The sequence below is a fragment of the Dromiciops gliroides genome, chromosome 1 (assembly GCF_019393635.1).
Source record: "Dromiciops gliroides isolate mDroGli1 chromosome 1, mDroGli1.pri, whole genome shotgun sequence".
Lineage (NCBI taxonomy): Eukaryota > Metazoa > Chordata > Mammalia > Microbiotheria > Microbiotheriidae > Dromiciops > Dromiciops gliroides.
The window spans coordinates 31,941,455-31,967,272 of record NC_057861.1 but is presented as its reverse complement, the minus strand read 5'-3'; the positions used below and the strand labels follow the sequence as shown (position 1 = coordinate 31,967,272).

At 42.5% G+C, this 25,818-nt stretch overlaps 1 protein-coding gene across 1 annotated transcript in view; it reads right to left on the bottom strand.

Moving 5' to 3' along the window:
• The window catches only part of CCDC62 (coiled-coil domain containing 62), a 55,479-nt gene that overhangs the window by 27,621 nt on the left and 2,040 nt on the right, over positions 1–25,818 (bottom strand). Inside the window, exons 2-6 of the mRNA XM_043977587.1 lie at positions 18,642–18,837; positions 12,802–12,968; positions 9,599–9,700; positions 7,768–7,939; positions 6,919–7,020 (exon numbers count right to left, since the gene is read on the bottom strand). Of these exons, the coding sequence (XP_043833522.1) occupies positions 6,919–7,020; positions 7,768–7,939; positions 9,599–9,700; positions 12,802–12,968; positions 18,642–18,837 (739 nt within the window). The remainder of the gene's footprint in view (positions 1–6,918; positions 7,021–7,767; positions 7,940–9,598; positions 9,701–12,801; positions 12,969–18,641; positions 18,838–25,818) is intronic.

Below are 25,818 nucleotides of genomic sequence, written 5' to 3'. Positions count from 1 at the left end.
TTTTCGCACTCTTGATGCTATTCTTGCAGGACTATGCCACACATTTGTATTTACTTTCTGTTACCTTCTCTTGTATCTTTTGTAGATAGCTTTAAGAAAATCTCAGTTGGTAAGTGAATGCTCTGGACAACCATACTGATCGGGGAGGAAGCAAACAAGCATTTATGAAGTGCCTACTATGTGCCAGGCACTGTGCTAAGTGCTTTACAAATATTATCACACTGGATCTTCACAACAAACCAGGGAAGAAGGTGCTATTATTACCTCCATCTTACAGAAGAAGAAACTGAGGCAGACAGTGGTGAAGTGACTTGCCAAAGGTCATACAGCTAGTATCTGGGGTCAATCATTACTTCATTCTCCTTGCTTAAAAGCCTTCAGAGACTCCCCAGTAAATACAACAGGGATTGAAAGGAAGCCATAGGCATTCAAGGCCCTCTAGTTTCACCCAACGATAATTTTCCAGCCTTATCCTATAGTAGCCACCTCCTGCCCTCTACATCCCCATCAAACTAGTGGCTGTTTCTAGATATCATCCCACCTTTTCCTGGCTCCATTCCTTCCATGTACCGTCTCCCATACCCAAAATGTTCCCCTTGCCCCATGCTGAAATCTTTTTTCCCAAGGCCAGTCGGAGCTGCCACCTCCTCCATGCAGTTCTCCTTGATCCCCCCAGAAACAAGCAGCTTTCTCCATTTTAAGTATTTCATCTCTCCCTGTTTGGACATCCTCTATCTATCCTGCTATTTTATAATTTGGGTTGGAGCTATTTGTGCAGAGACTGCGTCCGGCCTGTCTTTGCCTCTCTGGAGCCTAGCACCAAGCATTCCACCCAATTAGCTCCTTTTTTAAATGGTAAATTCTAATGCAAATGTCTGCAGTGAAAAGTAAAATGAAATTAAAATGTCTATAGTAAACACAATAAGCTTTTTTTAAAAGAGTTCAATTGAATTAAGGGGAATGCAAACACCTGTGACTGGCTGAGGCACAGGTGAAATTCAGAGAAAAGCCAGAAGACCAAAGGCTATTTGTCAAGACTCAACCATTCTCCTGACCAAATAAGTGCTCCTGGTGCTCTTCTGACCTGACCAAGTGTACCCTATGCTCTGCTGACCTGACCAAGAGTGCCCCAAGCTCTCCTGACCTAACCAAGAGTGCCCCAAGCTCTCCTGACCTAACCAAGAGTGCCCCAAACCCTCCTGACCTGACCAAGAGTGCCCCAAACCTTCTTGACCTGACCAAGTGTGCCCCAAGCTCTCCTGACCTGACCAAGAGTACCCCAAACCCTCTTGACCTGACCAAGTGTGCCCCAAGCTCTCCTGACCTAACCAAGAGTGCCCCAAGCCCTCCTGATCTGACCAAGTGTGCCCCAAGCTCTCCTGACCTGACCAAGTGTGCCCCAAGCTCTCCTGACCTGACCAAGAGTACCCCAAACCCTCCTGATCTGACCAAGTGTGCCCCAAGCTCTCCTGACCTGACCAAGTGTGCCCCAAACCCTCCTGACCTGACCAAGTATGCCCTAGGCTCCCCTGACCTGCAGGTTCAGCCTCTCCTTTTCACTGGCCAGTGACTCCAGCAAGTCACTTGATCTCAATTGCTCAGTCTCCTCATCTCATTACTTTCAAATCTTTTCTCATCCAATAAAAAGAGTGGCCTCTGCTGGTGGAAAACTCTATTTTTCTCATTCATTAGCCTCCTCAGTCCATAATCTCAGGATAATTTTGAAGCTTTCAATGATCCCTGGCCGCTTTCTGCCCCCCATATCCATGGTTTCACACTGAGACTTTCCCCATGACGCTCAGTGGCTCCAAACCTCGGACTCCTGTGATCTCAGAAGAATCAGAATTGCAGGTGACCCAAAAGACACTGGGAATAAGTGAGGAGGCTCCAATCCATTCCCATGGCCTCTTCCAAAGAAGAGATGATGGAAAGGCAGCATGCAACCAGAAAAGGAGGAGGCAGGTCGCAGAGTGAGAGCCACACGGGGGTCCACAAAATGGGAACATGCCCCAAAGACAGGCTTGGCGCATCACAGGACTTGTAGGGGACCATGGGTGAGAACTGCACAGAGCATGGAGACACAAATGGGCTGTGTTCATTTGGGAGAGAGGGCACAGAGATCAGATCACAGGCCCTTTGATAACTGTGATGATCATGCCCATAGGATTAAAGAGCAAACAGATAAAAGAGGAGCATACTATTTGCACATTATTACTGCTAACCTAAGAAAAGGTGTTCTAACTTGCCTGCCTAAAAATGTTTGTGGCCTTAACATCTGTAATAATGCTGAAAAGACTAGCATGGGAATATTTTTCAATTACTTACAATAATTTTAACTTTGAAATTTTGTTGGGAGGGAGGGGACTCCACTGTTTCTTCGTTACACGTTTCACTATTTGCTTCTAAAGATTTGAGATTTCATCCAAGTAGACACTCCCTGCACTGAGTTCCAGCATGGATGACGCTCCTCCCGCCTTGGCTTTCTGAAGCCCCCTCACCAAAACGAATCACTTGGTAGGTCATATCCTGGCGAGATGTGAGGCTGGTCCCAGAATTGCAGAACTAGAAGGGACCTCAGCAGTCATTACCCCAAAAGAATCCCTGCCACAAGATGTCACCTAGTGTCTGCTTGAAGACTTGCAATGAGAGGGAGATCACTGAGGAGGCCCCTTTTCTTGACATCCAGCCAAGATGTGCCTCATTACTTCCACCTGTTACTCTGACCTTTGTGGCCAAACAACAAACCTCATCCTTCTTCCACAGGAGGGCTACTTAATATGAAGAGAACTTTCCCATTCCCCTTCTCTCCCCCCATTCCCATCCTCTCTTCTCCAGGTTAAACACCCTCATTTCCTTCTACCCCATTTGAGTTGTTCTCTCCAGCTTAGAAGTGTCATTCTCTCTTTTATGTAGCATTAAAGCTGCATTTGCTTTCTTGTCCGCCATATTAGTCTCATGACTCCTACTGAACTTGCAAGTTCATCAGAACCCCTGGATCTTTTTTCAGACAAACCAAATTATACTGCCCTCCCAAAATGTTCTTATGACAAGGATCTTTTTTTAATTCAAGTAGAAGACTTTACATTTATTCCTCTTAAGTTTCTCCTGATTACAATTGGCCCAATGTCACGGCCTCTCAAGAAACTGTAGAACCTTGACTCCAGGGGGTGGGTCAGCTAGTCCTCCGAGGTTTGTGTCCGCCATGTGATAAGCATGCCATATACACTTCAGTACAAGTTATTGATAAAAACATTAAACTATACAGGGTTAACTATAGAGGATCCTGTAAACTCTACAGGATTATAAGGTTACCATAATCTTTTTTTTTTTTTTTGGTTACCATAATCTTAACCCCAGGAACTGCTTCTTTCCTGTTGGCAAAAATATGCTCAGGAATAAAATTCCTCTTTATTGATTAAGCAGAAATTTCCAGGGGATTCCACCAGTGACTTCCTTCCAAACTGACAGAAGACCTAAATGAATGACTTCTCCTTGAACCCAGCCATTCATCCAATCGCAAACCCAGCAGATGTTATGTGGCCCACATTATATTGTCTAGTCCACACCCCGCCCCATCTTTTCCACAAAAACAAAAGGAGTTATTTCATTAAATGTTTTGCTAAAACCTTCGATAAACTCTTATCTATAGCAGTCCTCTAATCTACCATATAGGAAACCTATCAAAAAGGAGAATGAGGTTAGCTGTTCACGACCCATTCTTGGCTCTGTGTGATTATTGCTTCTTTTTTTAAATGATCATTAACCTTGACTTTACTATATCCCAGAATTTTTCCAGGAATTGAAAGCAAGTTCCCTGGTCACTGCCCACTTCCTTTTTGAACATCGGGCTAACCTCAGCCCTTCTCCAGCCCTGTGGTGCCTCTCCCACTTTCCATGATCCCTCGAATATCACTGAGAGTGGCCCAGCAATGGTATCTGCATGGTTTTTGAGTACTCAAGGCTGTAGATCTTCTGGGCCAGGTGACTTGAATTCATCAAGGGTAGCTAGGTCCTCTCTTATCTCCTTACTTTTCTTGGGTATCAACTCCCTCTTAGCCACTTTGGTTCTGTCCTTGCCCATCCAAAGGTCACCCTCCTTGGTAGAGAAAACAAGCGAAATCAGAATTGTGCAGCTGGGCCTTCTCCCTGTCACCCTCTTTCTCCACACCATGCTCCCAGATAGTGCTGTCCCTTCTCTGAGCCTTCTCAGAGTGTTGTGCCCCTTCTTTTTGTTGTCTTCAGCTGAGCTCAACTGATTCTGAGCTCCAGGATACCAACATACTCTTATAGATCCATGCCATACACATTTGTTTTCATCATCTCCTACTGAGCATGGCTTCCACTTTCTGTAGTTACTGCTTTAAAACCTATGTTAGTTGGTGAGTTCCCTGGGCATCCGCATCACTGTCCATAAACAGCTAATTGTTTTCTACCATCTCTAAATCATTTCCCTTTGTGTGTTCCAAACTTCACTCTTGGCAGTGTTTAGGTCTCCAAGGATGATCTCCCCTGTAGTATCCCGAGTTCATCAGAACTTACTTAGCTCTCCTCTAAACCCTTTGAAATCTGTTTTCACAAAGCTGCAGATCAGACTAAGCCGTTTTCCTTTCCTTTCCAATTATAAATTCATGAATGTTACCGCTTCTCCCCAAAGTTTCTGTGTAATTTTGACCCCAGAAACCACTCCTTTCCTGTTGGCAAAAAATAAGCTCAAAAATAAAGTTCCTTTTTGTTGATTTCTCTACCCTTTAAACAATACAGTTATTTTATGAAGGCAAAGCAAGAAATTACTAGCTCCTTTGATTTTGGCAGAGTGCAAGATCCAACAAATTATTGGGTAACTGAAATCTGCCATCACCACCACCTGATGCCTCAGTGCCAGGCTAATGATGTTTTCCAAACTTCCTCAGCTATTTCCTTTTTCTGTCCAGGTAGTCTTCAACATAAGACTGATGACAAAACAGCTTCTATTTTTCCCTCTATTGATAGCAGCCAAACGCACTCCACCATACACTTCTCCTCTCTGGTTCCTAGATTTCTTCACATGGGGAGCTCTTCGTATTCCTTGCTAATTCCCAACCTCTTTTCCCTATCCTGTTTCTTTCAAATCATGTAACCCCTTACTGAAGTCATTTGGTCTGATCCCACTGCAAAGTTATTGCCTTAAATTAAGTCCTCTGGTTCATTTTGACCATTGGCTACGCTTCGTTTCTGGATGGACATTTGAAGACTCAAGTTTCACTGTTGGCTCCTTCCTTAAATTCTATCTCCTGTGAACTTTTGGCCATCCTAGCTGTCATCCTTCTTACACCATAGTTGCTCTCGATGGTGTCTACCTTGGAAAATATACACAGGAAATTTCCTCTCCTCCTCTGTCCCTTTTTAGAGAGGAGCCTGGATTTGCAGGATATCAGGTAAATACACTCCTAACAAAATGCACTGGGTGTATGTATTCCATCTCTGGCCAGGAAGTGCTTAGATTTTAATGTTCTGTTTTCAGACACCAGCTTCTTAACTCGCTGTTCATTTCCCAAACCTGATCTTCTTTTTGATGAAAACACTACCACCTATGCCCTAGGGTTTTCAGCTTGTTGTCCAATATTTCACAATCTTTGGCATAATTTTTTCTAAATTCCTTCTAGCAGAATCATTGATGCCCACGTAAATCACCAAAAGGGCAGCCGTCATTGGCTTAGGCAAACCTTGGTCGGTTCTCTGTTTTGTGTCGGGTGCATGGAAGGGCTTTTCTCATTCGTTGTTTTCACAGAGAAACACCCCTGACCTCCCTTAACAAGGAGTTGCCAAGCACCACTGGTCTCCTCATCTTTCCCAGGTCTCTCTCACAGATTGCTACCTGCCATCACATCTTGGAGGGCTGGCAGCTACTTGTTTCCTGTCTGAGAAGAGTGTTAGTTCAAATATTCCTCTGCACCACTGCTCTCTGACCTGGCACAGTGCTATGTTCTCTGCTGCCACTTCATATTTTTCTTCTGCCTTAAGGAAATCGATGCCGCTCTTCCAGGACTTTTAGGAACGTTTCATTATCCCTGACAATCTGGAGCACAAGGAGTCATTTCTCAAGCTTCTCACCTTTTACTCTGGGAGGGAGACCACTCTGTACTTGGCATACAAAAGACATACCAATCAAGGCAAACTTCTCCCTGCTCTCCTTTCCCACAGGGAGTAGGAGCCTTGGTCCTTGTCTTTCAAAATCCTTTGGGTGAGGACATCTCTGTAACACCCACTTATTATCTTTAACCCCCTCAATACCACACCTCACTTCTTTTCCTTCCTCTCTCTGTCTCACTTGTCTTACTCATGTATTTGACTTAACTTTCCTTCTTTTCCTTTCCTTGCTGATGTCTTCCTGGTTTCTTCTCTGGGTCCTGCTCCTCCTCTTCAGGTGCTTCTTGTTAGTCTTTTTCCTTGTCCTTCAGAGGAAGGCGACCAAGCTCTTCTCAGCTGTCCCTTCCTACAGCTTGGCTTGACCTCTTCCAACTTTTTCTCAGGTCCTCCCCAATGTGTTCTCCCCAGATCCAATCTCAGGCAGAAGCCATGCACAAACTTCACTACTGGACCCATTCTGGAAGCCTCAACTGCTCAGTAGAACTTTCAAAGAACTGTGCTCAATTAGCACAAAGGCACCAAGGGTATCCTCCACACCACGAGGATGCTTCGGTCTACACTTCTGCAGAAGTTTTCGTTACTACTAAATAATGTCCCTATTTAACAAGAGAAAAGACTAAAAGGGCTTTAAAAATTATATTTTGGGGAGAGGTATTTCCTCTGACATACTACAGAAATGTAACCAACACCAGGAAAGAATGCAACGGGAGTTCACTGTACACACACATGCTGAACTACATCAAACATACCAAGTAAAAAGAAATGCTAGTTGAACAAGCTGTCCTCACTTACCAGTAAAGACCAGCTCATCATGAAGATAACTTTTCTCTTGTTTGAGGCGAATAATCTCTTCTCGCTGCTCATTATTTTCATTCGTCTTTTCATTCAGGTCATCTTTAATATAAATAGGAAGAATCTATTCTTTGAATTATACAGAAGCAATAGTACCAAGGGTACCATTATTTAAAGTCTTTTTGTATCTTTTGATGTCATCAGAGAAGAGAAATGGATGACCTACTTGGCCTTCTCGTGACTGCGACTTCCTCCCTTATGCAATGACTGTGACAAGGGGACAGCCCTTGAAATTGTCTATACATGGGCATGATCAGTTATGCTCAGTACTGCATATGGCTATGAAAGGTCTGGTCCTTGACCTGCTAGATCAATCTGTTCCCGTCACACCGACTACAACATCGTTTTGTATGAATAACAGGAATATTCTGGGCTAGGAATTAGGGACAATGACAGAGTTGAGGTAAGGAAGCACTTCCACGGCCTGTACTACATATACTAATTAAAGACAGATCACAAGGTCTAATTAAGATCTGAGATTGGCCTAATAGCTTTTTAAAACATACAAAATAGGAAAAGATGAAAATAGGCCAGAAAACCAACAACGTATCTGCAGGTAGTCAAGCTTAACATAAATATATGTTAAGATGATCACTAAAAATGGTTTCACCCTCATTTAATAGAAGAATGGACAGCTGCTAAGGAAGACTTCACTTAGGCTACATGTACAAAGGTGTTTTTTTAAGAGTTTCTCAATATAAAAACCATGTTAGGAACATTTTTCTCAATACACAGGATACCCTAACACAAAAGTATGGTGGCATATCACCATGTAATTCCATTCCTTACCTTTTAGTTTAGTTACTTCAAACTTTAGCACTTTCATTTTCTGCTTATAATCTTGCTTTTCCTTGATAATACAGGATTCCACCATTTTGGCATCATGTAAGGCATGTTCTAGCATTTTAAATTTACTCGAACAGTCTGTAATATGATTGATTGCTTCAACAATATCTTTGTCCTGCAGATTAGAAATTTAAGCATTTCAATTTACTTATATTTACACTAATCAAACTCAGAAAATCCAAAGTAAGGGGGAAATGCCCTAGCAAATATGATCATATATTTAGAGATACAAGAGACCTTTGAAGTTACTGAGTTCACATCCTCCGTCCCCCACACCATTTTACAGCTGAGGAAAAGGAGGCACGAAAACTTCAAATGACTTGTCTAAGGTTAATAAGTATCTGAAGCAGAGGCAGCTAGGTGGCACAGTGGATAGAGCACCAGCCCTGGATTCAGGAGGACCTGAGTTCAAATCCGGCCTCAGACCCTTGACGCTTACTAGCTGTGTGACCCTGGGCAAGTCACTTAACCCCAATTGCCTCATCAAAAAAAAAAAAAAAGGGAATAAATCTGAAGCTGGATTTGAACTTGTCTCCTGACTCCCTGTGGGGCATGCCCCCACGGCACCACACTGCTACTTAAGCAGCTGATGTACTTACAGAGACTAGCACTACTAATTAAAGAAAAAGTCTTTTTTTAACAATAATGAAAACATCTAGGTAGAATTCTTTTCTGTATAATTTTAAGTAATTTTCTTTTCTTTTTGTCATTTTTTTTAGTTTTGGAAGAACCATGAAATTTACTTTTATTCATACTAGTGGTCAACAAGTATACGACAAGTATACAGCATTCAAGATCCAATAAGAACATCTTTTCACAGACAAAACAAGTTCTAAAGGTGTCTCTAAGGATCTTTTTTTTCAGAGAACCTGGATACTCTAGCCATAAATATACTAGAAACATGTGTATATATGTGCATATATAGATATAGATATAGATATATGAATAGATATATCACCAGAAACATTGACATAAAATTCCTAGAAGTCAATGGAAGGTTTATTTTGATTAACTTAGTTATGAACCTTTCTAAATCACTTTGCAAACTTTAAAGGCCATGATCAGATGGGGTCAGATAAGAGTGAGAAATGGAAAGAGAATGGAAAGAAATGGAAAGAAAAAGAGGAAAGGCAATGGAAGGAAAGAAAGGAAAAAGAAGGAGGCTACTGGAAGGAGGTAAGAGAGACTGAGAAAAGACAGAGACAAGGTCCATTCATTTACTCAATAAGCAATACGTTAAGTGCCCACTACTCTGTACTAGGGTCTGTGTTTATGTTCAGCAAGGGGAGACATGTCCATAGAAATTCAATTTAAAAATACACAAGGTAATTTCTGAGAGAGGATGCTAAGAAAGTGGGGGCCAAGATGAGCTATAAAGGAAGCTGGCTTGAGGGGAGCCTAGGAAGAAAGCTGGTTCTGTTAGACTTACAGAGCCTTAACCTTACCACTTTCTGGGAAATGCTCATTGCTGACTGAATTATGCATCATCGCTCTTGGACTCCTCTTTATCAGTAAACTCAAACCCAAGGCCACAGCAGCCTCCAGGGGAAAATTATTCCCTAGGGTTCAGTGAGTGGCTAGTGCAGCCAAACCAACCTGAGGACATAAAGGAGCCCAGCAAGTGCCCACTGGGGAATGGCAGCCCTGAAACAGGAAGCTTTCAGCAAACATGTCAGTTACTTGCGTTTTTTTCTCATGGTTCTCATAAAGCCTAATAAAGATATCTGAGAAAGGGACAAATGAGTCAGAAATGTGAAGCCTATGTGTAATTTACCTTAAGTTTGATCATTGTAGAGAGTGCCTGTTCTCGAGCTTGTAACTGTCCTATCTGTGCTGAAAGTTCCATCACAGAGTTGTTGAGACACCTGTTTTTTCCCTGCGAGAGAATAATGCAAGAACATAAAAAGGTTTTTGTCACCGTCTGGCTGTACTACTAGACCATCCAGTAGAACAGGAATCTGGGTTCATCTCATTTCTTTTGCTGGCGATTTCTCTGTTTTCATCTAGCTAGTGTGAAAGTAGGGCAAATAAGCATCCATTTTTAAAAGTCTTTTCAAACAGAATCTCCAGTTTTAAATCTAGCTCACCACCTATAAGATAATCTACCCATGATTCTTGAACTAGGAAGGCTCATAAAGCTTTAGCCATTTAAGACATTGTTCAGAATGGTACTGTGAAGAGGGAAGAAAAGAAGATAAATAGAACTTTGTGTTATTACTATTGAATGAAGGTATTATAGGGCCACTAGGTGGCTCCATAGTGCACAGAGAGCAGGACACCTTCCTGAGTTCAAATTGGGCCTCAGATCGTACTAGCTGGGTGATTCTGGGTAAGTCATTTTACCCTGTTTGCCTCAGTTTCCTCATCTGTAAAATGAGCTGGAAAAGGAAATGGCAAGCCATTCTAGTAGCTTTGCCAAGAAAACCCCAAATGGGATCACAAAGAGTCAGACACGACTGAAACAACAACAAAATAGGTATTACATGATACACACATACACACAGTCACACATATATACACAGATTCACACATACAAAATATGTGTGTGCCTGTGTATGTGTGCCCCATAAAAACCCAGATTAAGCATCCCAGTATTTACATTTCACAAACCTGGGTTTGCCTTTGCTTTGAGATTAGGTTGTTGAGTCATTCAGTTCTATCCCACTCTTCGTGACCCCCTGGACCACAGCACACCAAGCCCTTCTATCCTCCTCTATCTCCTGAAGTCCATCCAAGCTCATGTCCATTGCTTCCATGATAAGGCCCACCTGTCATTCTGCCTCACTTACAGTAAATCCTTAATAATTATTTGTTGGTTTGATGAGGATGAAGGATGAAACCCGAATTCCCATGATGCTGACAGATGATTCTTTCCAATTCAACAAACAGTGACTGAGCACCTACTACTGGCTGGAGGGTATAAAGGCACAGATAAAAAACAAAACATGCCCTGCCCTCGAGGAGCTTCCACTCTTCTAAGAAGATGAAACTCATACACAAATAATAAAAAAAAATAATGAAAACTGACAACTTGGGAGAGCAGGGAAGACTTCATGGAGGAGACAAAATGGGAGTTGAGCCTTGATGGAAGACACATCATTTATAGGTACCTTTTTTTTTTCTCTTTACATATACTTTTCTTTTTTGGGCAGGGCAATGAGGGTTAAGTGACTTGCCCAGGGTCACACAGCTAGTAAATGTCAAGTGTCTGAGGCTGGATTTGAACTCAGGTACTCCTGAATCCAGGGTCAGTGTTTTATCCACTGTGCCACCTAGCTGCCCCCCTATATATACTTCTTTAGAATGCATGACTGACAGGGCAGCTAGGTGGCGCAGTGGATAGAGCACTGGCTCTGGAGTCAGGAGTACCTGAGTTCAAATCCGGCCTCAGACACATAACACTTACTAGCTGTGTGACCCTGGGCAAGTCACTTAACTCCAATTGCCTCACAAAAAAAAAAAAAAAAAAAAAAGAATGCATGACGGAATTCCTGAATAAATTCAAGACTGACTTCCTACATCATACTACCATGGAAAAGGAATACATGTCGCAAAAAGAGTTTGGCCCCTTGAGGCAAGGCTGACTCTTGGGAGTGGCCAAATGGCTCTCCTTATGAAGAGAAAGCAGCTGAAACAGGCAAGGCCCCAGTGTGGTCCAGTGACTGGCTGCATAAGTGTCTTGCCTTTTTTAAAGAGCTGAAGTTTTGAGTCTCTGGGCTAAAATCTTTTGAAACACAGCCAGTCAGTCCACAGGCCCTTAGCCTGACTTGGAACTCACCTCCTCCTTTCCCAAACCTTGGTCTGACTTAGGGTAAGAAGGGTCCCTTTAGGAGGAAGGAAGGAAGATGAAAGGGAGAGAAAATAAATGTTTGTTAAATGAAAAAAAAAAAAGACATTTTGTTTTTTTAAAGAAGGTTCTCTTTAACTTTTGTCACCTCTTGCCAATCGGCATTTCCCCTCAGATAATATTGGTAAAGCATTTTGCACAGTCCTTGACACAATATAGGTATAGTTATTCCTTCCCAATTGTGGGGGTTAGGGGCGTGGCACCCCCACAATCTGGAAAATCCATATAAAAAATTTTGGCCCTCCCTTCGGACCAGAGAAGAAGTCTGAATTATGAAGGTATTAAAAGATAAAATGTGTTGATATTATACAATGCTATACATATTATTTTATGCATTTCTGAGTTTCTAAACTTTTTCTATGTCGCCTGCAAGGCCTTCGTGTGTCATTTGCGGCTTGCACAAAACTCCCCCAAAATTCCCATTTAATTTCTTATGCCAACCCACAGTGTATTGAAACCACAATGGGGGAAGTCATAATGTGGAAGGGATAACTGTACTTAATAAATGCTTGCTCCTTCCCTCCCTCTAGTCATTTTATTTTATTTTATTTTTGTGGGGCAATGAGGGTTAAGTGACTTGCCCGGGGTCACACAGCTAGTGTCAAGTGCCTGATGCTAGATTTGAAATCAGGTCCTCCTGAATCCAGGACCAGTGCTTTATCCACTGTGCCACCTAGCTGCCCCCAATTCCAGTCATTTTAGCAAGTATCTGTCAACAAACTAGAGAGCTGAGTTTGAGGCATATGGTCTTTCTGAGGTCCCCCAAATCCTTTGGGTCTTGTCACACCAAAGAATCAGAGTGAGAATAAAAATAAACAGGGGCAGCTAGGTGGCGCAGTGGATAAAGCACCAGCCCTGGATTCAAGAGGACCTGAGTTCAAATCTGGCCTCAGACACTTAACACTTACTAGCTGTGTGACCCTGGGCAAGTCACTTAACCCCAATTGCCTCACCATAAAAAAAAAAAGAAAAAGAACAAACCTAAACTAAGCAAGGTCCTGCTCTTCCTCCTGGCCCATACTCCTGCCTTTATTATGTATGCATGGAGAACTGCAAGCCTCCTTAGCTTAGCTAACTCGGCCAACACAAAGCTGTGGCCCTCCTTCCCTGTGGCCAGGGCCCCTGCCTACCTCGAGGTCCTCACAGATGACAGAGGCATGGGTGGCCTTTTGAGCCATTTCCTGGAGCTGATGCTGAGCTGTCTGAAGAACCTCCTGGTGGTCATTTTGTTGAGATTCTAGAGTTTTGATCCTCTTGGTGAGGGTCCTAATTACATCACTCCTCTTATGCAGTTCATCTGAGGGAAATGAGAGCAAGAATTTCTTTACAGACAAGTGTGAGGGCTAAGAGGGCGCTCTTGTGGGGGGCAGGGAGTCAAGACTATGGGTATTTTTTCTTTAAAGGACACACAGACATTTTCACTGGGACATGGATGGCTTAAATAACCAAAAGTATACCATTTTGCCAGCCGTTTTCTTCTTCACTTGTTTGAATTAAAAGGCATGTCACCCTCTACTGAGGTAAATAAGCATCAGACAGAGTATTTAGGCATTTGTGCATGTTAATCCCCGAATAAACACATAAAACAACATTGACATGTCATCATGAAAACAGAAAAACTGTACTTCTTCAAATGTGATTTGTAATAAAGGACTGCACACTGAATAGAAATCAAAACTAAAGATAACATTGGTTAGGTTAGGATTAGAACACAAGACACAATCTTAAATTCTGCGTGACCCATTTCCTTACCACATTTTCTTATGGCTGTAGCAACAAATATGGTGTCAACAGAACGTGGGCAGGTTTGGACACTGAACCAGTGGGCTAACAGATGAAGAGATGTCATGGTTCCGGCACCTTTTGGCTTAAATGGCTAGTCTGGATGGGTTCCAAAGTAGGGAAGTACTGAAGTTTAAAAATGTGCCTCTTTTCAGGGGAAGTTTCAAGAATACTTGGCTTCACCACTGCTACGAGAATTGAAGAAGGTAGAGAACAACCCTTCCAGCCAGAAGCAGGAAGGTGGATGATCCTTCCTCGATAAGTCCAGTTTAAGACCCATCTGCTGGAAACTTTTCCCTCATGCACCTAATGCTGACCCGTTCTGATCATTGGTCTTCTTGGAATCCTCACATCTTCCAGAGGTGAAACTGGAAGAGTTTATAGAAATCATCTAGTCCATCTCTCTCTCTCTCTCTCTCTCTCTCTCTCTCTCTCTCTCTCTCTCTCTCTCTCTCTCTCTCTTTATAGACATGGAAATTGAGGTTCAGAGGTAAAGTGATTGGTATGGGATCCAATAGGAAAGTAAGAAGCAGAACCACATACTGAATTTCGTTCTTCTAACTCTGAAGCCTCCCATCATCCCATACGTAATCTCTTTGTACCAATTTGATTTCCATTTGTTTGTTCCCTGCTTTACAAGTATACTTTAATTATTTCATGTATCTAGTCATGTTGCTGCTCTACTTAAGAAACATTCAATGGCTCCGTACTGATATAGTAAAGCACAAGTTTGCGATCTGAATAACAAAATCTCAGCTGGAAAATACTTCTGGGGTGATCTAGCCCAGCTGGAACATTAATAAGAACTCCCTCTGTCTCTGGGGCGTCCAAATCAAACAGAAACGGATCCCTGCAAGCGTAGCCTGAGTTAGAAAACAAGCTGACATCATTTATGTTGTATTGCATTTTTATTTATTGTGTTAAACATTTCCCAATTCCATTTTCACCTGGTTCAAGGTGACACTGGGAGTGCTGTGCGCTTTGGGCCCTCGAGTCTAACACCCAATAAGCCTTGACTTGAAGATGTCTTGTGAGGATAAACGTCCCAAGGGAGCCCAGTCAGTTAGTCAATAACATTTATGAAGTGTCCTGGTCCTCTGGGAAGCCCATTCTGGCCACTTGTTGCTAATTCATTATATGCTAATTCATTATGCTAATTGCTGAGAAATGTTTCCTTACATGAAGTCTCAATCTGCCTCCTTGCTGCATCTATCTATGTCTCCTGGTTATACCCTCTGGGGCCAATTCTGATCCTATTGTACATGAAAGTGCCTCAAACACTAGGAGGCGGTCATTATCACATCCCCATTAAGTCTTCTCTAGTCTATTCGCCTCTAACCTTCCTTTAACCAATATTCATTTGGAATTGGCACTTTCTAGTTGAACTGTGACTCCCCAAGCTGAGTACAATCTATGGGCCAACCCAGGCAGAGTAAGTAGGACCATGCTCAACTTAGCTCTGGATACTCATGGCTGATTCGTACTGAGCTTAGACTGTGGTCTGCTAAAAGCCCAGACATTTTCCAAGAAGAAATTCTTTCTAATTTTGCCTTTACTCATGGAGTTGATTTTTTAAGCCCAAATGTAAGACTTTATATTTACAGTAATTAACTTTTACCCCCTTCCATTCAGCACAGTGCCCTGGCCTGCCAACATCTCTTTCAATCCTCCTTCGGCCATCCACTGTTAGCCACACCCTTCCAGCCTTGTGCCATCTGCAAACTGCAAAGAAGGAGGCCGTCGCTGCTTTTACTCAAGTAATTGATAAAAATGTTAACTAGTATAAGGCCAAGAACAGATCCCTGGATCATTTCACTTCTTCCAAGTTGAGACTGAATCATTAATGACTATTCTTTGGGTTTAAACATTCAACTAGTCCTGAATCCATTTAATTGTATAATTGTCAATAATATTCAAATATTCTGCTAAAATCTTAGGTAAATTATAGCACTTTCTACATCTACCTTGTCTAGTAACTTGTCAAAAAAGGAAATGAAACTAGTCTGGCATGATTTGTTTTTTATAAAACCATGCAGGTTATTTGTGATTACTACTTCCTTTTTTGTTATCATTCTGACTATCCCTTTATTTTAAATACATATATATTTCATTGATACTCTTTTCTTTTTTTTTTTTTGCGAGGCAATGAGGGTTAAGTGACTTGCCCAGGGTCACACAGCCAGTGTTAAGTGTCTGAGGCTGGATTTGAACTCAGGTGCTCGTAAATCCAGGGCCAGTGCTTTATCCACTGCACCACCTAGGTGCCCCGATACGCTTTTCTAATTTTTTAAAATAACACTGTCACTTCCTAATAATTCTTGGCATGACAGAAAAAGATTTGCTAATATTTACATAGCACTTCATGGTTTGCAAAACCCTTACCATAAATTATTTCAACCCTACCTTGTAATGATGACGTATCATCAGGGAAAACAAACCAACATATCCATCTCACTCCATACCCATTGTTCCCCACCTGCCTGCCAACAGATGGGAGACATGCTTCATCCTCTAGTCTTTGGAGGCTATGACTGGTCACTGCAGTGATCTTTAGTCTGCAGACTTTCAAAGCTGTTCTCCTTTACATTATCACACTTTCCCTTATCCTGTAATCCCACTGCCAATCTCCATGATCTTCTGAAGACTACTGACAACAGCTCAGCAATCACATTTGTTTGGGATGAAGTTCATCTGGGTTAAGCGACTTGAATTCATTCTGGCTAGCTAGGCGCTCACTTGCTTACTCCCTATCTCTGGCATCCATGGGATCCACTCCGAAAGAGCCATTTTTTTTTTTCATTTGAAAGATTATTATTTATTTATTTTTTACATATAAGGTATTTTATTTTTTCCGTTACATGTAAAGATAGTTCTCAACTTTTGTTTATACAAGCTTTACAATTTCAGATTTTTCTCCCTCCCTCCCCTCCTGCCCCCTTCCCCTAGACAGCAGGTAATCTGATATAGGTTATATCTATATACATATAGATATAGATATATATCTATACACACACATATATATACACATAATAACATTAATCCTATTTCTGCATTAATCCTGTTATAAGAGAAAAAATCAGGGCAGTAATGCAAAAACCTCAAAATAGAAAAAAAAAAAACCAACAGCACCCAAAACAAAAGAAATAGTATGGTTCAATCAGCATCTATACTCCACAGTTCTTTTTTTTTTTCTTGGATTTGGAGATCCTCTTCTATCATGAGTTCCCTGGAACTCTTCTGTACCATTGCATTGGTGAGAAGAATATAGTCCATCACTGTAGGTCAACATTCAATGTTGATGATACTGTGTACAATGTTCTTCTGGTTCTGCTCATCTCACTCATCATCAGCTCACGCAAGACCCTCCAGGTTTCTCTGAACTCCTCCTGCTCATCATTTCTTACAGCACAATAGTATTCCATTGTATTCATATACCACAACTTGTCCAGCCATTCCCCAATTGATGGGCACCCCCTCAACTTCCAATTCCTTGCTACCACGTAAAGAGCAGCTATAAATATTTTTGTACATGTGGGTCCCTTTCCCCCTTCCATGATTTCTTTGGGAAAAAGACCTAAAAATGGAATTGCTGGGTCAAAGGGTATGCATAGCTTTATCGCCCTTTGGGCATAATTCCAAATTGCTCTCCAGAATGGTTGGATCAGTTCACAGCTCCACCAACAATGAATTAGTGTTCCAATTTTCCCACAGCTTCTCCAACATTTATTATCTTCCTTTTTTGTCATTTTAGCCAATCTGATAGGTGTCAGGTGGTACCTCAGAGTTGTTTTAATTTGCATCTCTCTAATCATTAGAGATTTAGAGCATTTTTTCATATGGGAATAGATAGCTTTGGTTTCTTCATCAGAAAACTGCCTGTTCATATCCTTTGACCATTTCTCAATTGGGGAATGACTTGGATTCTTATAAATTTGATTTAGTTCCCTATATATTTTAGAGATGAGGCCTTTATCAGAAGTACTGGCCTCAAAAATTGTTTCCCAGCTTTCTGCCTCCCTTCTAATTTTGGATGCATTGCTTCTGTTTGTACAGAAATTTTTTAATTTAATATAATCAAAATCATCCATTTTGCATTTTATAATATACTCTATCTCTTGTTTGGTCAAAAACTGTTTTCCTTTCCAAAGATCTGATAGGTAGACTATTCCCAAAAGAGCCATTTTTGTTCTGTCTTAACAGACAGGCCAAAGATCTTTAGCAGAGAAAACAAAAGCAAAAGAAAGAGCTCGATCTTCCTCTATCATTGATTGTACAATGAATAGCACAGGGCTTCGCACACAGGAGGCACTTAATAAATGCCTGTTACTTGGGTGACTGATCACACCACCACCTGCCCCAGGCATGCACCTCATGCCCTCTTTCTTGGGTCTTCCTTGAGCCTCCCAGGCCTTCCCCTCCAGTCTTTCTTCGTCTGATGCTGCTCTCCTCTCCCCTCCGTGTCCCAGACGAGTTCCCCACTTTGCTAGCTCCAGGCTTTTGCTTTCAATATTGTCCAGGCTTGTAGGTCCTGCCTCTCTTCTTCCTCCCGCTTGCTGAATTCCTTCTGATTCTTTTGTAGGAAAGGAATACAGCCTGGATGCAAGATTTTGATGGCAAAGGGCACTCCCGTGAAAGGATGCAGAGCCTGGCTGGGGACTGGCCCAGGGTCATACAGCCGGTCTGTGGCAGGGTGGGACTTGAGCCCACGGCTGCTTCTGGACTCGGAGGTCAGCTCTCTACTCACTACACCATAATGCTCCTTGTACTTCCTCGCTAATGCCCAAGGCAAATGTCACCTCCTCAGAGAAGCCAGCCCTGATTCCTCCTTGGACAGCCCATCCTTCTCCAATGCACATACGGCCTATTCATTTGTGCCATGGGTGTGTGCACATGCCCATATCCCTCAGGAGCCAGTTTGCTTCAGGGGGGCATATGGGGTCTTTTCTAGGCTTTGTATTTCCTCATCCTATAAGGGAATAAGCACTTCCTTGCATCTCACACTGTGCTCATTTCTTTGTATTGTGCTCTACAAACAGTGGGCACTTCATCACTATTTGAAAGCTGAACTGTGCCTGTCCTACCTCTTCCAGTATTCCCACTGATGCCCACGGGAGGCTTGTGCAGATGGCTGGGAAGCACACAGTGCAGCCTGCTGTGGAGCAGCTGGCTCAGCTGGGCCAGTACTTACTCTCTAATTTGCAGCATCTTTCTTCCAAGGTCAGCACTTTCTGCCGATCATCTTCCCATGCCAGAAGCTGTCTTTGATGCGCCAGAACCATTTCACTGAGCTCTCGGTCCCGATCTCTTAGTTCCCCAATTAACAGTTGCAGTTCTTTCCGTTGTTTCTCAATAGTGTGAGCCTCAATTTCTGAATAGATGATGTTCTGTGCAAAGAAAAAAAAGTACCATCCCACAATTAAGGAAGCTGATCAGAAAGATACTAAGTTGGGGGCAGCTAGGTGGCGCAGTGGATAAAGCATGGGCCCTGGATTCAGGAGGACCTGAGTTCAAATCCAGCCTCAGACACTTGAGACTTAGTACCTGTGTGACCCTGGGCAAGTCACTTAACCCTTGCCCTGCAAAAACAAACAAACCAACAAACAAAGGTACTAAGCTAGCATTTTTTTCAAAATAAGAGACTGGTCTGTTTGCAAGTAATTATTTAATTCAGAGTTAATTAATTCACTGAGTGTAATTATCTTCAAGGTTTACAAAAGAGCACAAAGAAGTTATATAGTAAATATATTAAAACCATATGCCCAAAGATGAGCAGTAGACCTACGTCCGCCCTTTTGGCATTTCCTGACAGGCTACCTATACTTGGCACAACAAGAATAATACTAATCACTTGCATTTATATAGCACCTTAAGGTTTGCAAAGCACTTTACAAATCAATTGATCAACATCCCACAGAAGTAGGTTCTATTATTATTCCCATTTTATACATGAGGAAACTGAGGCAGACAGCAGTTAAGTGATGTCAGGATCCCCAGGCCAAGACCTCCTCTCTCTTGTTTTCCAGAGCTAAGGCCCAGGAAGCCAACTACGTGCTGAGCTTGACATAATGACAATCCTCTGTGCTCACCCTCTGGATAAACTCCACTGCAGCTAAATCACAGAACTGGTTCATACCAGTCCCAGGTGGTCCCTGAGCCCCTGCAGGAACCATACTCCCTGTCGTGAAGCCTTGCTATGAATAGACTTTTTTTCACTAGGCAAACATGCCTCATTGTTGTTCTTATCCCTCAATGCCTGGCTCTTTGGTCATTTATTTTCAGAGTCTGACAGTGACTTGCCCAGGGTGGCACAGCAAGTTAGATCTGAATTCACATGTTCTGACTGCAGTCTGTTTTCTAAAAGGATATTAGTCTAGGATGGCGGCTAGGTGGCGCCATAGTGCCCAGAGTGCTGGGTCTAGATTCAGGAAGACTCATCTTCCTGAGTTCAAATCCAGCCTCACTTCTTAGCTGTGGGACCCTGGGCAAGTCATTGCACCCTGTTGGCTACGGTTTCCTTTTCTATAAAAGGAGCTGGATAAGGAAATGGCAAACCACTCCAGTATTTTTCCCAAGAAAATCTCAACTGGGGACACTTAGAATCGGACTCGACTGAACAAGTCGTCTAACCCAGAAAGACTTGTGGTTTTTGTCTTTGCTGTAAAAGTGGATTTTATCCTTCTTTGAACCAATGCACATTATGCTTCAAGAGTAAGTTAAATGGAAGACTGGATGACCCTATTTGCTCAATGGGAAGGACAATGAATTTTAAATCTGTAAAAGGAAGACAACTCTGTCTTGGGAGACAGCACAACACAGTGAATAAAGGGTCAAAGTCTGAGACAAGAAAACCCAGAGTCAGATCCTACCTCGGCTACTTATTGGCTCCATGGCTGGAAGCAAGACACTTAACCTTGATGAGCCTCCCATAATTTCTTCATTTGTTTTTGTTTGTTGGTTTGCTTTTGTTTTTGCCAGACAATGAGGGTTAAGTGACTTGCCCAGGGTCACTAGTAAGTGTCAAGTGACTGAGGTCAAATTTGAACTCAGGTCCTCCTGAATCCAGGGCCAGTGGTTTAACCACTATAGCACCACCTACCTGCCCCTAGTTTCTTCATTTGTAAACCAGAGATAGCAATCCTTCAGGCATCAAGTAAGTCCTTATGAAGTACCCTCTACCTAGCATCAGGTACTGGGCTAGGGATAGAAGGGAAACTACAAAGAATGAACACCGCTTTTTGTGGGGACCTCAGACTCTTGACTGGGAAAGGTGGGAAACAGACATGAGAGAAAGAGCACACAGTGAAAATCATACTGATATCACTTGTTGCTATAATGAGGTTCAAAAAAGATAATATATCTCCGGAGCTTTGCAAACTTTGAAATGCTATATACAATGTCTGTTATTATTCATCTAGTCCCTCAAAAGGCTTTGGCCTCGGGGGCGGCTAGGTGGCCCAGTGGATAAAGCACCGGCTCTGGATTCAGGAGTACCTGAGTTCAAATCCGACCTCAGACACTTGACACTTACCAGCTGTGTGACCCTGGGCAAGTCACTTAACCCCCATTGCCCTGCAAAAAAAAAAAAAAAAAGGCTTTGGCCTCACCTTTCTTCTTGCTTTCCCGGCTGCATTAAGCCAACTACCTGAACTTGCCCCTGGACTTCTTCTTCTTCTTCTTCTTCTTCTTCTTTTTTTTTTTTTTGCGGGGCAATGAGGATTAAGTGACTTGCCCAGGGTCACACAGCTAGTGTCAAGTGTCTGAGACCAGATTTGAACTCAGGTCCTCCTGAATCCAGGGCCAGTGCTTTATCCACTGTGCCACCTAGCTGCCTCCACCCCTGGACTTCTACCTCTGAGGCCTTGGGCTCAGCAGACTTCCCCAACCTGAAATGGCACAGGACTTCTAAAACTGCTTCTTTCCACTCTTGCTCACCAAGTCTTCTGCTATTAGAGGACAGAGGCTGTCTGGTGTGCTGGGTTTTATATTCCTAAAACTCTGCAAAGTGCCTTATGGTAAACACTTTTGGGGGGCAATGAGAGTTAAGTGACTTGCCCAAGGTCACAGAGACAGTAAGTGTCAAGTGTCTGAGGTCAGATTTGAACTCATGTTCTTCTGAATCCAGGCCCAGTGCTTTATCCACTGTGCCACCCAGCTGCTCTCATGGTAAATACTTCTTAAGTGCTTTTTCTTTCATTCCCTCCCTCCCTCCCACTCCTCCAGTGGCCGCCTCTAAAATCTAGCCCCAATCACAACCTTGCCTGAGCTACAGTCCTCAGTGTCCAAACTGCCTGCTGGACATCTCACCTGGAAGTTGTGATACCACAAATGCAGCACACCCCAAACCAAACTCCTTGTTTTTCTCCCCTCCATATTCTGTTTTTCCCAACTCCTGCTGACACCACCATCATCTTTCAGCCACCCAGGCTTGAAACCTCTAGCATGGATTCTTCCCCCTTTCCCTTACTTCCCACGTCCAACTGGCTGTGAAGTCCTCCTCGGTGGCATTCCTTCTATCTCTCTTCTCTGTCCTCTCTGCTCCAGGGCCTCATCACAACTCTTGCCAGAACTACTGGATGGGCTTCCTTCTTTCCATTCTCTCTCTTCTCCAATCCATCTTTCATCCAGCTACCAAAATCATCTTCCTAATGTGTGCATCTGACTGCCCAAAAGCCTTGGGGCTGGCAGACTCATGGGGGTCCCTAAGACCCTATTGCCTAGAGCAGCAGTTCTCAAAGTGAATTTTTTGTGGACCTGTGGGGGTCTTTTAAGACACTATTGCCTAAAGCGGCTCTCCTCAAAATGGGGTCCTTGAGACTCTTTCAGAGGGGCCATGAGGTCAAAATTATTTTTATCACCATACTAAGATATCATTAGCCTATTAAAATATTCTTCTCTTTTCCAGATACACATCTAAGTCCAAATTTATTCATATACTTCAACCAAAACAACATATAACAATAAGACTGCAGAAGGAGATAGGAGAATCTAGCTGTCTTCTATTAAAGAAGTCTGCAAAATAGGTTAAACAGTGCTAATTTCTCACTATATTTTTTGTTTTAGAAAATATAATTATTTTCATAAAATGTTATCTATTCTGCTATTAGAGGACAGAGGCTGTCTGGTGTGCTGGGTCTTACGTCCCTAAAACCCACATAATATATGTGGGTTTATTGTTATTTTAAAGGAATCATAACTATTTTAATATTTTATCCATCTAAATTTCTAATATGGTAAATATTGCTAGATATAACCCACATAAACAAAAGCTCTGTAGGGTCTTCAATAATTTTTTTTTAAATTTTTTTTTAAGAATGCAAAGAGGAGGGGCAGCTAGGTGCCGCAGTGGATAGAGCAGTGGCCCTGGATTCAGGAGTACCTGAGTTCAAATCCAGCCTCAGACACTTAATACTTACTAGCTGTGTGACCCTGGGCAAGTCACTTAACCCCAATTGCCTCACTAAAAAAAAAAAAAAAAGGAATGCAAAGAGGAGAACTGAAGCCCCTCTACAATACAGCTCTGATCTCCCTTTCTACTCTTAGTTCCTTGGGCTCTCCTTCTCAGGCCTGCACTGTAGCCAAAGTGGTCCTGTGGCTATTCCCTCAGTTAATCCTTCACTCACTAGGATCCATGCATGTGCACAGGCCCTGCCCACTGAAATGGCTTTGTTCAAGGTGCCAACCACTCCAAGAAACTTGCCCTGGTTCCTGCGGTTGATCTCTCCCACCAAAGTATGATCTTTCCCACCTCACATTTTCTTTAGGCACTTTCTTTCTATTTATTCCTTGCCCTTATCCCATTCTAGCTTTCACTGGGGTTATTTGTGTATAGGTTGCATTCCCTTTATTAGATTGTAAGCTGCTTGAGGGCAGGGTCCGTGTTGTTTGTTTTTGCTGTGGCCTTTAACCTCTGTCCCCCCCCCCCAGTTTCCTTAACTGTAAAATGGGGATCATCATAGCACCTACCTCCCAGTGTTGTAAAAGTCAAATGAGATATTTGTGGCACATAGTAGACCTAAATACATGTTTATTTTCTTTCTCTTCCCCTTTCCTTTCTCCATATATATATATAGGGGGCAGCTAGGCGGTACAGTGGATAAAGCACCGGCCCTGGATTCAGGAGGACCTGAGTTCAAATCTAGCATCAGGCACTTGACACTAGCTGTGTGACCCTGGGCAAGTCACTTAACCCTCATTGCCCAGCAAAAAAAAACAAACCAAAACACACAAAAAAGATATAGATATAGATATATAGATATAGATATAGATATAGATATAGATATAGATATAGATATAGATATAGATATAGATATACACACATACATACATGGAAGGGAGGAGGTCTCTTTGTTTAACTCCTAGTATGAGGAGAAGAGAAAGTGATCTCTAAGGGAATGAGATAACAACTTGTTTATTCAGCAAGAGTTTAGGACAATAGGCCAATTAGTATCACCACTTTCTCTCTCTCTCTCTCTCTCTCTCTCTCTCTCTCTCCCCCTCCCTCCTCTCTTTCCCCCAAGCTAAAAATGGCTCAGATATTAGATAGATGATAAATTAAATACAACTATTTCTGTGCCTAAATGCAGAGCACAGTGTCAATGCACACTTTTGTGTATGCACCTATTCAGTCTTGAAATTCACTTTTTTTAGCTCCATAGAATCCAAAGCCACATTCCCAGGGAAGCCTTTCCTAATGCCCACAGATGTAAATGACCTTCCCTTCCTGAAATAGGTTACTATATCCTTGACATATATACTCAATAGAATGTAACATAAACTTCTGAGAGCAGGGACACTTTTCTTTTGGTCCCTGTATCCCCAAGGAAGTTAAATGGCTTCATTGATAGAATGCTAGGCCTGGAGTCAGGAAGACCTGAGTTCAAATCCAGCCTCAGACATTTCACTATCTGTACTGCCTTGGGCAAGTCACTTAATTTCTGTTTGCCTCAATCCACTGGAGGAAATGACGAACTACTCCAGGATTTTTGCCAAGAAAACCCCATGGACAGTACGATCCACAGGGTTTGGAAGAGTTAGACACAACTGAATAGCATCCCCAGAACTCAGCATCCTGTCATAGAGAGTGTACAGAGAGCCACATTCAGCAAGATCTAGGTCCCAATTCCACCTCTGACATTTACTGTGACCATTAGCAAATCATTCACTTCTCTGAGCCTTAGTTTGTAAAATGAACTTATCCTATACACTCAGTGGCTCAAATGCATAAATGTAATTACTTTGCAAACTTTAGATTGTCAGTTACTAAGTGCTTAATGTTGAATTGGTAAAAACCTGGAGAAGAGGAGAGAAATGAGAGGAGAGAGAGGAAGACAAGAAGAAGAGGATAAAGAGAAAGTTAAGAAGGCAGAAAGGACCAATAGAAAGCCTAGAAATAAAAGAGGACAGACAGAAGAGGAAAAGAGACAAGAGAGGAGGGGGGGGGGAGACCCAAAAAAGAGGCCAGGCCAGAAAGAGATCTATGATACCAGAAGAGGGAACAGACAGAAGAAATAACAGAAGAGGGGCAGCTAGGTGGTGCAGTGGATGGAGCACCAGCCCTGGAGTCAGGAGTACCTGAGTTCAAGTCCGGCCTCAGACACTTAACACTTGCTAGCTGTGTGACCCTGGGCAAGTCACTTAACCCCAATTGCCTCACTAAAAACAAAAAACAAAAACCAAAAAACAGAAGACCAGAGAGGGGAAAGAACAGAGGCAAGTCAGGAAGAATACATTCACTGCTTGCTACAGGAAGGAATCTCAAAATCTCTGATCTGTGAGGTTTTTCCCTTTTGCTCTGAGTCTTCTTTCCCAACATGACTAATGCAGAAATCTGTTTAATGTGATTGTACATATATAACCTATATCAGATTGCTTGCTGTCTTGGGGAGGGGATAGGGAGGGGAGGGAGGGAGAAAATGTTGAAACTAGAAATCTTATAAAACAAATGTTGAAAACTATTTCTATATGTAACTAGAAAATAATAAAATACTTTTATGATAAAAAAAATCTCTGAGCTAGAAGGAACCTCAGAAGCCTTTGATCTGGTTCAATCTCAGCCTGAACAAGAATCCATCTTTCTCTAGCATCTCACCAACATGTGGCTAGGTGGCAAAGTTAATAGAGCTCTGGCCCTGGAGTCAAGAGAACCTGAGTTTAAATCTCACCTCAGACATTTACTAGCTATGTGACCCTGGGCAAGTCATTTAACCCTGATTGTCTCAAACATCCAGTGCCATCTCCAAGTCATCCTGATGTATATCTGTCTTACTACTGGACGCAGATGGCTCTGGGGCCTGGCTCAAGGGCCAATGCCTCACAGAGTGAGGTTGGTGACCTTGCACAGCCCTCCCTCACTTAAATCCAACTCA